Source organism: Vitis riparia, chromosome 7 (assembly GCF_004353265.1).
Source record: "Vitis riparia cultivar Riparia Gloire de Montpellier isolate 1030 chromosome 7, EGFV_Vit.rip_1.0, whole genome shotgun sequence".
Classification (NCBI taxonomy): domain Eukaryota; kingdom Viridiplantae; phylum Streptophyta; class Magnoliopsida; order Vitales; family Vitaceae; genus Vitis; species Vitis riparia.
Window position 1 is genome coordinate 10,417,003 of NC_048437.1, and position 17,031 is coordinate 10,434,033.

The 17,031-nt window shown below is 34.4% G+C and overlaps 1 protein-coding gene across 1 annotated transcript; it reads right to left on the reverse strand.

Annotated features, from left to right (window-relative positions):
• Positions 1-835: 835 nt before the first annotated feature.
• On the reverse strand, positions 836-2,716 carry LOC117917910 (putative pentatricopeptide repeat-containing protein At5g59200, chloroplastic). Its single transcript, XM_034834379.1, is given in 3 exon segments — positions 836-1,644; positions 1,647-2,127; positions 2,129-2,716. Coding segments are annotated over 3 exon segments (1,800 nt in total). The 5' UTR covers positions 2,711-2,716; the 3' UTR covers positions 836-907.
• Between the last annotated feature and the right edge of the window lie 14,315 nt (positions 2,717-17,031).

Below are 17,031 nucleotides of genomic sequence, written 5' to 3' on the forward strand. Positions count from 1 at the left end.
TACCTGGGTTTAATGCAATATGTGAAGAATTCCTTGTCACCAGATGTCATTGTTAGTCTAAATGGGCGTCTAAAGAGGCCAAAGGAGATCTATATGGAAGCAAAGAATGGCTCAACAGCGCATGCAATTCCTGCTCTTTCATTGCAGCTCTAATAGCAATGAAAGAGCTGTACCAAGCGGAGAACCAACACACTTGCAAACCAATTTTCCAGCACCATTTGGCTTTCAAATTTTTTGCAATTGCATTACTCTTTGTTCTTTGCTCTTCCTTCATCTCATTGCTCATATTTTTCACCCTTCTCACCTCCCAGTACCAGTATAAATATTTTGGTAAGAACTTGCCTTGGAATCTTTTATTCGGTTTGACCTCTCTCTTTATATCTGTGGCTGCCATGTTGTTATGCTTCAGCTGTGGGCATTTTTTGATGCATGACAATAGTTTGAAATGTGCTACAATTCCAATATATGGACTAACCTGCTCGGCAGTAATGTACTTTGCTCTCCAGCAGTTGCCATCATATGTTGTTCTTGTGAAGGCTACATTTGAGAATGTACCTGAGCGTTTGTATGATGAGGATCCATTGTAGGATTCATATTCCCTTTGTCTGAGCTTTAGGACATTATGCCATGGTGATGGCAAGATCCAACATTAATTGATGTAATCTTTCAGCTGTTTTGTGTCTTTGAAATATATATGATGGTAATCTTCCCCCTGGGCTGATCTCATCAAATTTGCGAAATAAATAGAAGATTCTCAGAGCTTTGAAAGGAACTATAAAGCAATTTATTTCACCAATAATCTCCACAAGAACAAGCCCCATTTTCAAAATAATGGAACCGATTCCGATCTCTCACCACAATCTTTCTCCTGGTAATTTTAGCAATGAGTTTGATAGCTGAGTGGCAGTCAGCATACTCTTAGATTCTTCATGACCCGTATCACGGTACATGGTTCAGTCGAAATTAGGCCATAGCATATGGCAAGCCTCTCACTGTGTATTGCTAAAGCCCATTCCTTTTCTCCATCTTCAATATCCTGCAAAACTACCTCCTTCTCTGGATGGTATCCTTCCAGTCTTAGTAGTCGGTTCAACTCCTCCAACTTTTCATAAATTCTTTCCTTCCGAGGGTGTCTTAGGTCTCCCAAAAGGAACTCATGAATCTCATTGTTCACTTCAATGGAACTGCAACCAGGTTCCTTCTGCATTCCAGCCTCCTTCATCTTTGCTCTCACTTGTGCTGCCTCTTTCCATTTCCCAGATGAAGCATATACATGCGACAACAGAACATAAGTTCCTGAATCTGCCTGTCCACGATCCTCCAATACTTTTGCAACCTGCTCACCTAATTCAAGGTTCTTATGCATTTTACAAGCACTTAGCAAAGTCCCCAACATAATATGGTCTGGTGTCTTCTTCATCGTTCTAATTAAGTCATAAGCCTCCTCAAGGCGACCAACCCGACCAAGAAGATCAACCACGCATCCATAGTGCTCAATCTGTGGTTCAACCCCGTAATCTCTTGTCATGGAATGAAATATCTTGAATCCGAAATCAACCAAACCTCCATGACTGCATGCATTTAGGACACCAACAAAGGTAACATTAGTAGGTCTAAGCCTTCGCCCAATCATTACCCGAAACAATTCAATAGCTGTCTGCTCTTCCCATTCATGGAAAGTCCAGAAATCATGGTATTGTAAGTGATGACATCACGATCTTTCATCTCATCAAACACTGTTTGTGCTTCATCTATGCTGCCACACCGTGAATACATGTTAATCAGGGCATTGCCCACAAAAAGATTGAGCTCAATCTCAAACTTCCTCATGTATGAGTGAACCCATCGCCCAATCTCCAATGCTCCCAACTGCGAACAGGCTGATAACACACAAACAATGGTGAACTCATTAGGCCTCACATTCTCCCCTTGCATTCCCCTAAACGCCTCCAAAGCTCTATTCATCTCTTCATTTCTCACAAAGCCATCAATCATCGCTGTCCAACAAACCGTATCCTTTCTCCTGACCCGACTAAAAACGGCACCGGCTTCCTCAACCAGTCCCTGATCACTATAAGAGGAGATCATCACAGTGGACGCGACAACATCTTCAGGCATTTCTTCAAAATACCCGACGTGCATCTCCCAATTCCCCGCATTTTCCGTATAACTCCATGATCCTCAACCTCACCAAACGGTTTGAGCTGAACCCCAGCTTCAAAGCCCGGCTGTGGACCTCTCTCCCTTCCTTCAAAGCCAATTGGGAGCCACATGCTTTCAAAATGGAGGCCATTAAGTAATTATCAGGCAGAATTGAATCATGGAGCATTCTGGAATACAGCTGAATGGCATCAAGATAGTTTCCTGATGACACAAAGCCATCAATGAGAGCAGTGTAGAGATAGACATTTGGGTTGTGAGTGTATTGAAAAATCCTGGAGGCATAGTCAATAGCATGGCACTTGGAGCATGAGCGAAGGAGCTCAAAGACCATGAAGGGGTCTTGGGAATGGCCATTTCTGATGAGTTGAGCATGGATTGGGAGGACTTGGTTGATGTGTTTGGATCTCTGCAACAGTGAGATTATTTGTTTTTGATCGAGGGGTTTCAAAGATTTTGGGTTTGAATTTGAATTTGGATGAGGTTTTGGAGAAGGCCCAGAAAAGGGCAGTGAGGCAGCAAAAGTCATGGAAGCGTATGGGCATGGCATGGTGGAATTTCCCAATTGGGCCAATGCCATCTTGATTTTTCAGCTTTAGTGAGAAGGCTTTTGAGCCTCCATTGCCTAGAAAAATTTTCTTTTAGGAAAACAACCCATTCATTTTCTTGCTTCTGGATGACGTGGCTTTCCATGCGAGGCTTGCAAATTTTCTTGATTCATTTTCTCCAAAATAGCAAGATGACAATTGTTAAATGCAGTTCTTAGTTGTTTTTAAAGTCAACATTTTGCTGTAGGTACTTTTATTTATTTTCTTGAATGCTACTTTTGGATATAGGTAATTAATATCAATGAAAGGTGAATAGAGTTCAAAAAATGATTATATTTAAATTAATTAAAATTTCATGTATTTTTAAATTATTTAATGAAAAAAAAAATTAAGTAGTTGAGGGTAAGAAAGTGATTATATTGTTTGAAAATTATTTTTTAAAATTTGCTCTTGGGCAAATTACTTTTCAATAATACCTTTCAAAGAACCAAAAGCCAACAAAAAAGATGTTTTGATTGTTATAAAATATGAAAATTTATTATAAGAACTTCTAAAGGATTATCTATATTCATGCAAATATCTTTATGACTCTTTATAAAAGGAAAATACCTAATAATGAAATGATATTTTATTTTTTTATAAGTACTTTTATTTATGTATATATATATTTTAATACAACATGTTATCAGCAGAAGACTAGCCAATGGTTTGAAATATCATTCATTTTTTTCTTTTCAAGATTTCCACATCAAATGTTACGAGAAAGTATGTAGTAACATGAGTTTTTTTGTAATCACTATAATTATGCATTATTTTATGTTATTTTATCATAATTTAATGCTATGTAAAATAAATGTTAAAAGTCATATTAATTAGAAGCTATATGAAAAATATTCAGTTTATATATAATCAAAAGTTATGTAAGTATTATTATTTATAACTAGAAGTTATAAAAAATTAAAAGTTTATAATATATATATATAGAGAGAGAGAGAGAGAGAGTGTGTGTGTGTGTGTTTATTGGGTTCGACCATATTCAACAATCAAAGTTGTGACCTGAATTTTTCTAATCATGCTACTCTAGTTATTTTTTTTTTTTTCAATGGTACATGATCTCTTTTATTTATTATCATTTATATAATGAATATAATAAATTTAAACCAAAAAAAGATTAAGACCTATTAGTGGATGATTTTTATTAAAAAAATCTAAAACATTATCTAATGGATTTCTTTTATTGTTAATTAAATTTGTCTTAGGCATTTATGTTCAGACTTCTATGTCTTCTCATACAAATTTGAGAAATTCATGTAAGAAAAAGTTATATGAAAAATATTTTTATAATTCAATGTTATGCAATCTTTGTTTTTAAATTTTGTTATAATTAAATCATGTTAAATGATTTATGGCATAAAGCTATGAAAATAAACTTATAGATATTCATTCACAGATTTTTATAATAAAAAAAATATTTCAAACCTTGAGTTATGCAAATATTATATTTTATTGCAATAAAATTTCTTATAACTAGAAGTTATAAGAAAATTATTCTCTTTCATTTTTGTTATTAGTTAATTTTAGTATAATTTTATTCTCGGTTTAGTTTTCTTTATACATAATTCTAATTAATTAATATATGTGAAATCATATAAAATGAGAATTCTCAACTTGTAACTATGAAGAACATATAATTATGATAAATTTTCATAACTGATCGAAAGTTATGAAGGAATTATATGAAATTTTCATTTTTGAATTGAATTATTGAAATTCTTATTTTGATCCAATTTAAATTTGATTTGATTGTATCCTCACTATTAACTTTAAACTATAGATCGAGGTTGAACTTTATGAAATTGTACATTCTATATTATGGAAAAAAAATTATTAATTTTTTAATACATACATATGTCATAATTATTAGTGTGTGCATACAATACAAGTAGATTTATTCAAAATATATGTCTCATATATTGTACAATATATGTAATAGTTAATGTTAATATACATCAAGTAAACTTGATTGCAAACTCTGGAAGAGATAAAATTATATCACTAATGGCATATAATTTTATATAAATACACTTTACATTCTATTGAAATTTTAGAAGTATCTAATATGACTAACATGTTCCCCAAGATAAATAATAATGTATCAACTCATTACAAGCCATGTAAACATATATTATAAAACTAGAAGCTTTACCTAGTGACTAGTTTATTTATACTCCTAAAGGGTAGTATGATATGTTGCAAATATTATTTTGATGAGACAAACTTTTTCATCGATAATGGTAGGAAATTGATTCCAAAAGAACAACATGAAATTTCTTGGAATTGTTTTTATACAAGTGAATAGGGTATATTGAAGTCCATTAAGGATAATTAACTAACATAGAGTGGATACACACTTGAAGTGTGGTAAAATAATTGAAGCAAAAAATAATGTCTCAATAGAATAAGTGGCTATTATAACAAAAAATGAATTCCAGAATATGCTTAAAGCATAATAAACATGTCGACTCAAAGGATGTACTTCCTTAGAAGAGGAAAACACAAAGAAAAACATATAAAAAATTTGGTGCTCTTGAAGAGGCCACAACATGATTGATCAATCCAAAATTAAGAAATTTATAGTCCTTAAAGAGGTATATATTGAACAAATAGTCCTTGAAGAAGCACATATTGAACAAATAGCTCTAAAGAGGTACTATTTGAACAAATAGTTCTTAAAAATAGACAAATTGAATGAATAACCTTGAAAAGGTATAAATCAAATGAATGGCCCTTGGAGAAGCATAGATACCTCCATATGTAAAAATAAAAGAGATTTCATGAGTAATGAACATGATAAGAGGAAGATGAGATCAACATAATATCATAGATAATTCATCTTCTTTTTAGATGACCTTTGATACTATAAAAAATGATGAAGATTTCAAATAATAAATTATACAAGAATGTTGATATTAGAAATAATTGACCAAAATGAAAAGATGCAATACATACCAAGTTAGACTTATTGATGAAATGAGGAGTATTTAGACTCGTAATCCAATGTTAGAATATGTCATGCCTATTGAATATAAATAGACTTGAATCTATAAATGGACTTGAAGTCTAAAACTTGAAGACGTAAAAAGTATTGGATATTAATGGATATAAAACAAAAATTATAGTACAAGATTTCCTGCATAATAATTCAATCATATGATAGATAACTCATTATATACATATATGTATGTTAAAATCCCCAAAGGATTCAAAATGCTTTAAAATGAACAAAGCAACCCAATCTTTAAAGAATTAAAATGTTTGCAGCAAATAATTCCTTGAAGGATTAATATATGAAGTTATAATTGAAAATATCATAACATATTCTAGATAATGTCATATGACATAATTAAATTTTGTTCTTGTATGGATTAAAATAGAGGTTTATAATTGTTACAAAAAGTTTATTATTGCTACAATCTTTACTAGAACTCCTAAAGAGTTTATAAGAATGGTTAATTATCTAGTGAAAGATCTTAGAAAACAAAAATTTTGTTTCAGCTTGTAGATTAAGCACTTTCCAAATAGAATGTTAGTCCATCAGTCCGTTTACAAAGAAAGTCTTAAAGCTCTTTCATATGTTAAAATCACATTCATTATATAATGTAGTTTGTTCAGTTAAAGTGCATGAAACAAAACCTCTTTTGTCTTAAAGAAGATAATGAAGAATTACTTGGTGTAGAAGTACCTTTATTTTAGTGTTATTGATGCACTAATGTATATTACATATTGTACATGATTAAATATGACATTTTGTCAACTTACTTTCAAGATATAGTTTTACAAAATTCGAAAACATTGGAATAGAGTCAAACATGTACTATGATATCTTAATGGAACAATCGACATTTGTTTATTTTATTTAAAGATCATAATCTCAACAACTTGGATATGTTGATGTTGGCTAACTCTCAAACCCCTATAAAGCTCAATCTCAAATAGGAACCTATTAATGCAACAATATCATGAAGATCAATCATGAAAATAATAGTAACCACTTCTTACGATCATTTGGAGACACTCTCAATTTATGAAGCCAGTCATGAATGCGTATGGATAAGGTCAATGATCCAACATATTTGGGAATCAGTTGATTATCCTCTATCAAAGTTATGTTGTTTGTATTACACAAATTATAGGAGAATTTATGAAAAAACGATAGAACTAATTAGTATATCTCTCCTAAATTATTCTATATTCACAAGCTCTAAGATGATAGCAAAATTGATGTTTAGTAGATCTGATCATACGGTAATCTAGTAGATTTATTTACAAAATCTTTACCATGAACTACATTCAAAAGGTTAAGATACAATATTGATATGCAAAAATTAAGAGATTGATCTTTTAGTTGAAGTGTTGAAGAAAATATAATCATGTCTACATGAGGAGGAGAATATTGATATGGATATACTACACTCTTTTTTCCTTCGTCCACATTTTATCCTACTGGGTTTTATTGATAATGTCTTCAACAAGGTTGTTCTAAGGATAAAATCATTTTAAAAATATTGTACTCTTTTTCCTTCTCTAGGGTTTTTCTTATTAGGGTTTTTGTAGTAAGGTTTTTAGAAAACACATTCCTATAATCATCTAAAAGGGAATGTTATAAAATATGAAAATTTATCAGATTGTGGGAACTTATGAATGATAATCCATATTGATGTTAATCTTTCTCCTAACTCTCTATAAAAGGGAAAAACCTAATAATGAAATGATATTCTATTTTTTCTAGTACTCCTATTTATTCTCTTTTCTTTTCTTCTTCTCATTCATTTAATTTACTACATAGATAAATAAATTTTAATTGTTTTATACAATAGGTTTTTTTTTCTATTTGGATTTTTATTTTTTTAAAACAATTTATAAACTTAATTTATATAATATCAATTAAATTTAGTAAATAAATTGAGTTTCAATAAAATATAAATTTTATTATTTGTTTTTTGTAAAAAATCAATTATGCCTTTATGAAGATTTTTAAACCCATATTTTATATGCAATTATCATTTTGAATAAAAACTAGAATTTATAATTTAAAATAATAATGAGTAACAATATTTTATTTAAAATAAAATTAAAAACAAGCAAAACTCAATTTTTTAAATATGTAAATAAGCAACGTGTTTCATGGCATATACCCATTTAGTATTTAATAAGAACAAAATATTTTAGACTAGTTTTGATTTATTCTATAATTAATTGTGTCAATTTTTTGAGTTCTAAATTATTCTTAAAAAAATTGAAGAATCTAAAGTATTAGGCTTGCTTGATTTGGTCTATTTAAAATCTATCCTAGTATAATTTTAAAAAATATAGTTGTGTGTGAAAAAGAAACTTGATATATTATTATTCAAACTTGATATATAATTTTTTTAATAGTAATTGGTGTTGGGAACTCTAGATTACTTCATTCCCTATCCTTGGATCTCATAGGGTGCATGCAACTATTCCTAAGGCTCTCTACAACTAATGCAGTAGAAACATATGACCATAAAAACCATATTAGGATAAAGATTTAGAGAAAAAAAACGTTCATATTTGTGATCTTGATGTTCCTAGATCAAAATCCATCTGATGAAGAACATGCTTGAAAAATCTAGAGGTTTCATACACCTGGATCTTCCACGTAATGACTCGAACCACAATCTTGACACTCTAAAGGGTGAGCAATGGAAGGGAGGAAGCTTTGACTATCTATTTCTCTCTAGAGGTGGAAGATGATTAATTGAAAGTCATTAGGAAACCCTAACCCATAAGGAAATATTTATAAGGTTGTCCACTAGACTTAAGTAACTTGAGCCCATTAAGGTTTGGGTTACTTAATCTAACCCAAAATGAGTCTTAATTAATTAATTAATCACATAAAGCTATCTAATTAATCAATTAGCCCAATTCAGAGACCTTGTTTATTATTCCTTGTACAACCTTGTGTAATTACCAAAGCACCCTTATGCATAAGAATGAACCTAAAGCTAGTCCAACCTTCATAAACCATGCCATCATGGTATATAAGCTCAGATTAGGGACCACTAGGACCCATAAGAGTATTGGCTCCCACATAATCCAATTCTAAAGTTGATCAACATTCCACTAAAAAGAATCAACTGCACTCTAGTACCCCATGTAAATAAGAAGGAGACGAAACTTGGATTCATGACCTACTATCCACTACATACAGACTCCTCATGAATCGATATCCATAATCTAACAAGGTAGTGTTATAATCTATTAAGATTACCTCTCAAATATTTGAGTTACAAATCTAACTTATTATGTGATCAACTGACATACTCTAACTCCAAGGAGCATATGTCAAATTCCATTAAAGGAATTACTATGGTCACAGATTCCACGATTACATGTCCTTTGAATCACATAAGGGATACATTGTCTCAATCTCATGAGATATCATGGTGTCTCTAATAAGAATACCTATTGTCATCAGCCTTTATCAACAATGACCCAATCTATAAGGATATATGACTACTTTAGAGTCTCACCCATAGGTCAAAAACTCCTATTGATTTTGTCACAAACTCAATATCCTCTCAAGGTTGAGAGTCCATGCAATATAGTAACTTGGTGAATCATGACAATTGATAGTCTTGCGTCATGATTCACCATAGGTCCCGTCTAGTGCGCATCACATACACTAGTGCACTCACCATGGGAAGCTCATCCCGATGACCAAGACAAGTCATCCCTCTAATTAAGGGGTGATGCACTATAGTCTCTATTAGATTGCCTAAATTCATGAATTGATTGTGAACAACTTATCTACCTATAATAAACTCATGACTCGTATCTTTTGTACAACTCCTAATACACCTAAGTCATGTATATTATAAAAATATATGAGCCAAATGCTCAAATCAATGTCAATATACTAGAAGGATAACAAATGAACAATTAAGTTTAACTTTGTTACATCATGTCTTGATTTAGGGGCTCAATCTAACAAATTAGATTTCACTTAATATAAAGCTCATTTTTTTAGTAAGAAAATTCATGAAATTATAGTTATGCATAAAGGGAAAGTAATAGGACTATTATAAATTAGTCTTAGTCCATGAATTTGTGGTAATGATTGAGTTATTTTTTAGTTTGAAATTATTTTCTAAAATTAATGGACATATTATATTAAGGAATTCAACTCGTATAAGTCTTGCTTTATTTAATCATATTTTTCTAATATGAAAATTTGGAAATAGTTCTACCATAATAGAAACTATAGAGCTATTCTAGACCAACCATCCACAAAATTGCTTAGATTAATTTATTCAATATGTGAATTCCAAATTATTTTCAAAATTATTACACTTACCAATTAACGAATCTATGTATCAAGTCTTACTTTATATTGAGTTTATTTTCCTAATAATAATATAAAAAAAGATAGTTATGTAACTAAGTCACTAATATTGGTTTGATTCTAAGTTCCATGACTTTCAACTATTAGTTGAATCAATTTTTAAATTTCAAATTATTTTTAATTTCAAAATGCTTGATGGATATAACACAAGAAGTTGTGTGAAATACCCTTTTAGTTCTAATTAAATAAATATATGTAGTAGTTAGCAACTTACAATTATATTTTTTGTAGGATCTCAGGCGCTACTAACTCTCCTAAAAGCAATTGCTGTTAGGAAAGACGCATACCCTAACCTTATAATGCATTCACCCAAGCGCCCACGATGAATACAAGGGGAGTTGATGGACGTGGCCAACCCTCCGATCTGCCAACAATCTCCCCTCCCCCCCCCCCCACAACGACACCCCTGGGATTCGAACCTGTGACCTCGGCTCTGATACCACTTGTAGGACCTCAGGCGTTACCAACTCTCCTAAAAACAATTGCTATTAGGAAAGGTGCATACCCTAACCTTATAGTGCATTCACCCAAGCACCCACGACAAACACAAGGGGAGTTGATGGACGCGGCCAACCCTCCGATCTGCCAACATTTTTCAATAAGCAATTAGTGTTTTCCTATGAAAAAAAAATTTAGGACTTGGTTTAATGTTGCATCTCATTGCTTACATGTGGGATGTTCAACTATTATTTTATTGTCTCACTAGAAACTCGTGGGATGTTCATTTTGATTCAATTTCAGAATATTTCCAAATCATTCATCAATTTACATGCATATATATATATATATATTACTCAAATTAACAATTACTTTTTGTTGTTTTTTTTAAAGACAAAGACTCACACAAAGATGCTTGTTTTTAAGTTTTTTTTTTAAATTTTTAAATTTTTTTTATTTGTTTGTAATCTTTCCTAGTCATTCTTTTTAAGAAACCAAAAGTAATTTTTTTTTCTTTAGATTCCATGTAGACAACAAAAATAAGAATCAAAGAAAATTTTATTTTAAAATTGTGATGATTGGTTCAAGATTTGTATTGAGTGCCACATAAGCCAAAGTTGATTGTTTCTATTAGAAGTTATTATACCAGTTAGTTTATATGCTGCATATATATAGGGGTATAAAGAAGCTTGTTGTAACATAATAGGATTTTACTTCAAGAAAGGTTTTGGGGTTTGTTTGAGATAAAACAAAGAAGATTTTCTTAGTGAGTTTTTTTTGGGAAATCAAACACGCACGAAGAGGAAAGAGATTTGTGAGAAGCTTGTACTCAAAATTCATCAATAAGAATATGTTGTTGTTTTTTATTCTTTTCCATTTTGCTTTCTTTGAATTCCTAGTGTGAGTATATTGGCACAACAATTGGTGTAATGAGCATGGACCTTTATATTACAAACTATTTGAGAAAAGGTTTGCTTGAAAAAAAAATGATCTCCAATGGCAATGGCTAAGTTCAAAGTGGATAAATCAAGATGAAAGCTCTTTTGGTTCATCAAGGGTTGTCAAGTGAAATTGACGGTGATGTCATGATTAAACTCAAAGAATCAGATAAAAATAAGGCAGCAAAGGTGGAATCGAAGGCTCATAGTACAATCTTATTGAGTCTTGGTGATGAAGTATTGAGGAAGGTCTTTGAAGAAACTAAAGTTTTTGCAATTTGGAGTAAACTTGAATCTTTATACATGAAAAGGTCTTTGGAAAATAGGTTGTACTTGAAAAAGAAGCTTTATACTCTTCAAATGGAAGAAGTGAAAGACATGAGGAAGCATCTTGATGAATTCAACAAGATAATGTTGAATCTCAACAAGATTGGTGTCAAGATTGAAGAAGAAGATCATGCCATCCTTCTTTTTAGCTCACTTCCCAAACTTTATGAGCATTTTTTCGATCCCATGTTATATGGTAAACAAACTCTAACCATGGCAGAGGTTAAAGCAATGTTGAATTCTAAAGAGTTGTAGAGGAAATCAAAGGGTAAAGAAAAATTTGATGGTAAAGGCCTCACATCTTAGAGAAGACCTCAAAAGAGGGATAACAAGAATTCAAGAGGAAAATCCAAATCAAAATCCAAAGTTGGAAGAAAATTTTTCTTTTTCCATAAGGAAGGACATTATAAAAAGGAATGTTATGAAAGGAGAAGAAGCTGGCAAAAAAGAATTGTGACAAGGGTGATGCTTCAGTTGCATCTGACGGGTATGAGTCTTTAGATGTTTTAGTGGCTTCGATCAATGACATAGGGGAACAATGGGTATTGGACTCAGGGTGTTCATTTCATATGAGCTCTCACAAGGATTGGTTCCAAGACCTTTATGAATGTCAAGGTGGTCTAGTGCTTCTTGGTAACAATAAGGCCTATAAGGTTTCAGGTATAGGCTATATTCGTGTCAAGATGTTTGATGGATGCATTAGAATTCTTCAAGAAGTCAGGTATGCTCCAAAGCTTAAATGAAACTTGCTGTCAATTGGCATGTTTGATAACAATGGCTGCTCAATTAAGGTTGATAATGGAAATATGAAAGTATCAAAGAGTGTTATGGTTGTCATGAAGAGAGTACTATCTAATGATATTTATACTCTAATTGGTAAGATTGTTATGGGAACAACTACATTAGTCATTGATCTTGAATATGAAAGAACAGAACTGTGGCACTTAAGGCTTGAACATGTTAGTGAACGGGGTTTATATGAACTTGGAAAACAAGGATTGCTAGGTGGTGATGAAATTTCTAAGCTAGATTTTTGTGAAAATTGTGTATATGGGAAGACTTCCCGTGTGAAGTTCAATGCTTCAAAACATACTACACAGGGTATATTAGACTATGTGCACTCAGATTTGTGGGGTCCTTCAAGGGTAGCATCAAAAGGTGGAACTTAATACTTCATGACTATAATAGATGACTACTCTAGGAAGGTATGGGTGTATTCTTTGAATTCCAAAGATCAAGTTCTTAATGTGTTTAAAACATGGAAGGTGTCACACCCCTGATAGTCTGCCCAATTTTTCATTGAGTGTGCAGTGCTAAGAACCCTTCCTTAATCAACCTTTCTTTTCAACCCTTATAAAAGCAATGTAACAAGCCACAACAATTATGGGATCATCCTTCCCAAGTTGTATTATTCCAATCTCTACAAGAATACAAAATTTCTTTCAAAGTGTCTCAACACTTTGCTTGAGTCAGAGTACAATGCTTAAACTCCTAAGCATTCAAGAAACATCATCCACCCTCTGTCTCAGAGATGCAAGGGGTTTTTTATATGACCCAGCCTATAGTTTACAATTCAAATTTCAAACCAAGGAGCCTGCTGGTTGTTATGCAACCGTCATAACTACTTGCATAACCACCCAGTTGGAGACACCCCTTCAGACCAAAGCGTCTCTTCGCACCAGCCACCAGCATCACAGCCATCTGCCAATCTCCTGTTGCTGAATGTTATCCTGATCACCTACTGCCACTAGTTAGTTGTCATTCCCTCAAGCCTTTTCATCAAGCTACTAATGAGTCCCCCTAACAACCTACTTCATCCCCATAAGGTGCCTCTTATGAACGGGTGTCCACTAGAGTGTCTCTGATCAAGGCTTTGTAAACTAGCAACATGCATCAACCAGTTGGTCAGGCGTCTAGTGCATTAGTGTGCCTTCCCTACACTAATGTCTGAGTCTCGCCATGTCAAGGTGCCCATGGCTTGGGCATGCGTCTAGCTCTCCTTGTTAGGTAAAGGCTCTACAACAACGAGCCATGGCATTGCGCCCATGGCTGTTCTTTCTTGGTGCACAGGGCATTGCACCCCTGTTCCATGCATAGTCATCATAGGTTCGAGTCAGTTGCACATTTAGTGTCCTATCGAACCATGGCATTGCGCACATGGATTCTCCAGCTGGCTCACTGCACAAGTCTTTAAGCACCCTCGTGCCAGTGCAGGGAGGAGGTAGGTTACACCAGGCCCTGTGCCATTACGACCACGGGGTACACACCACACATGTTGTGGAGCCCATGTATGCGTGCTTGAGTGTCATCTGTGTGTCCTAGGCATGCCCAAGGTCGTGTCGTGGTACCCCCTTGGTGCAGTCAAGGCTTGGCCTTGGTGTCCCCTTGAGTCACCTACCCCCCCTTAAAGAGCATTACGAGTCATTCTCAAGATGTCTGGAGTAGACATTAGACTTGCTTGAGGAGACATAATGGAATATTTAAATAATATATTCCATAATAAACCTCACCCTTCATCTACACCAACTCCATAGCCTCACATATGTTTGATGTGTGCTAAGTGTGTGCGCAGTGCCCATCTGGTGTGCACACGATGCCAGTTTGGTGTGTGCGGTGCTTGTCTGGTGCGCACGCGGTGCCTATCTGGCTCGCACATGGTCTCCTCATTTTATCTCTTGGGGTTTGAACCACCAAACCTCTAAACTATCATTGCTCTCCGTTTAGGCTCCCATGTGTGCAAGGCCTTCCCATAAGGCCCTTTCCTCCATCATTAGGTCAAGAGGCTAAGTGGCTGACAAACCCACCACCGTCTGTTGAAGTCGACGTCCTCGTCGACTTAGTTTACTAATATGCCCGGACCGCCTCCTCAAACTGCCACAAGGTAACATCTCTTTCCCATGTAACTTCTGCTTTCGAAGTCTCCTTCCACTAAACCAAGAAATCAATTCGACGATTCTTTCTACTATGTTCCATGGTTCTGTGATCCAAGATCTTTTCCAGCTCTTGATCAAATTGTTTCATGACCAAGAAAGGGGTCCACTTTGTCTACACTCTCTCTGTGTCTAGACCTTCATGGTATGGTTTCAAAAGCCAACATGAAAAGTTAGGTGAAGCTTAAGCCTCTCAAGCAGCTTCAATATGTAAGCCACCTACACCACCCATTTTATTACCTCAAACGACCCATCATATTTAGGAATTAGACCCCTCTGCCTTATCTTGCTGCTAATTTTCTTCCATATCTAAGGAGTCAACTTCAGGAGGACCTTGTCCCCAACCTGAAATTCCAAGGGCCACCGGTCATGGTCTGCGTACTTCTTCATTCGTCTGGCTGCCTTCTTTAGACTATCCTGGGCTTCATCAAACATCTCCTGCTAGGACTGAGCCAATTTAAATGTTGCAAGGCTATTTCCTCATGCCTTTTGCTTGGCCACTTCCAAAGGCATCCTTGGTTGCACCCTAATAGCCAATTCAAAGAGACTCATCCCCGTTGCTGAGCTCATTTGCAAATTGTAGCACAACTGAGCAGTGTTAAACAAATCAACCTAGTTCTTTTGTGTTGTTGTCACATAGTTGATTACTACTCAAAAAGTGCTATTTGATAGCTTTTAATTAATCCTTTTAAACACTTTTGAGTAGTAGTTAGTGCCTTTTAACCCAATTAGCATATTAAGGCCCCTTTCAATCAATTCTAATCAAATTGTGTAAGTTTTGGTGTTTTTGTTAGTATTTTGATCACCAAAGCATTATGAGATTGAGGAGAGTTTTATGGAATCCTTGGCAAGCAATGGGAAGCTTAGAGGCATGAAGAATCAAAGCTTTGAAGCACTTTTGCCATAAGCAAAGTGGAAATGCAAGGGGAAGCAAAGAGAATCCAGCCATGAAGCATTCTTGATGACAGTCACTGCAGCCACTTTTGGAGCACTTCCTGAAGTCCAAATTATGCATACAATATGTCATTTGAAAGCTTAGGAAGTCAACAATCCAATTCTTTAAACCGTGTGCAATTCGGAGTTGAAATGAGGAAGTTATAGCCTTTGGAAGATGACTGCTCCAAGCTGAAGGAAGGATTCAGAAAAGTGCTGCGGAATCAGCCTTTTGTTGCGGAATGGTTTTGCAGCCTTTTTGCACAGTGTTATGGATTTCCCCTGAAGCTTCACTCCGCGATGGAAGCCAAACACCACAAGATGGAAGCCAACTTCGCTGAGGTGTTGAATTAGCCTTTTGCTGCAAAGAAATTTCGCAGCCCTTCTTGTGCACCTGTGAAATTTCGCAGACCTCATCTTTTACCTGCGAAATGGTCCTTAGTGCTTCCCGATATTTGTAACCGACACTTGGAGATATTTTTCATTAGATTTTTGTTGCCTAAATGCCCAAATTCTCCTTGTAAGTCACCAATGATAGGATTCCTTAGCTTTTAAGTTAGGAATTTGGCAAAAATATCTATGTAATAGCTATCAATGTAATTTTGATTTAAATAGAGCCCGAGGAGCCTGTTCTGTGGGTGATGACCCTTTTGTAAAAGTTTCAAAGGAAGAAATACACAGAGCTTGAGCTCTGCTTTACCTTCTCACTTTGATTGTGTTTTTACTTATTTTACTAAGTTATGCACTCTCTGAGGAGTTTTCTCCAGAGAATGAGTAACTAAACTTTTTAGTTCCTTGGAGTTAAGGTCGCCGGGAAAGGTTCCAAGTGCAAGAATCAGAAGCTTTGTGGTTTCAGCTATGAATAAAGAGAGAGTGTGTCCCGTGAATGGTTTCTAATGTTTTTAGTTAACTTAAAACGCCTTGGAGTCACCTGGGCCAACACTTGGTAAGGCAAGTGATCTCTAACCATGGAGATGCACTAGTTTACCCCTTGCGAGCCTCTGGGAGGTGACTTGAAGGTAGGATTTTCTAGAATAGCCAACACTTGATAAGCTTTTGGACTCTAGGGAGACATCCATTAGTTATCTCTTGCGAGCTTTTGACGGGTAATCCAAGGTTAAAGATCACCTTGAATGGTAAAGGCTAGTGAGAGGCTTGAACCATTGCAAGTTGCATCAGTGAGAGAATTAAAGCTGAAATCCAATTGAGGGATGCATTTGTGCAGCTCCTGTTAGAGAATTGACTTTATGTTAATTCTCTAATGTGAGGAAATGAACCAACTGACCGGAGCTATGCTTTTGCATGAGGAACCTCCCCTGTAACCTGAA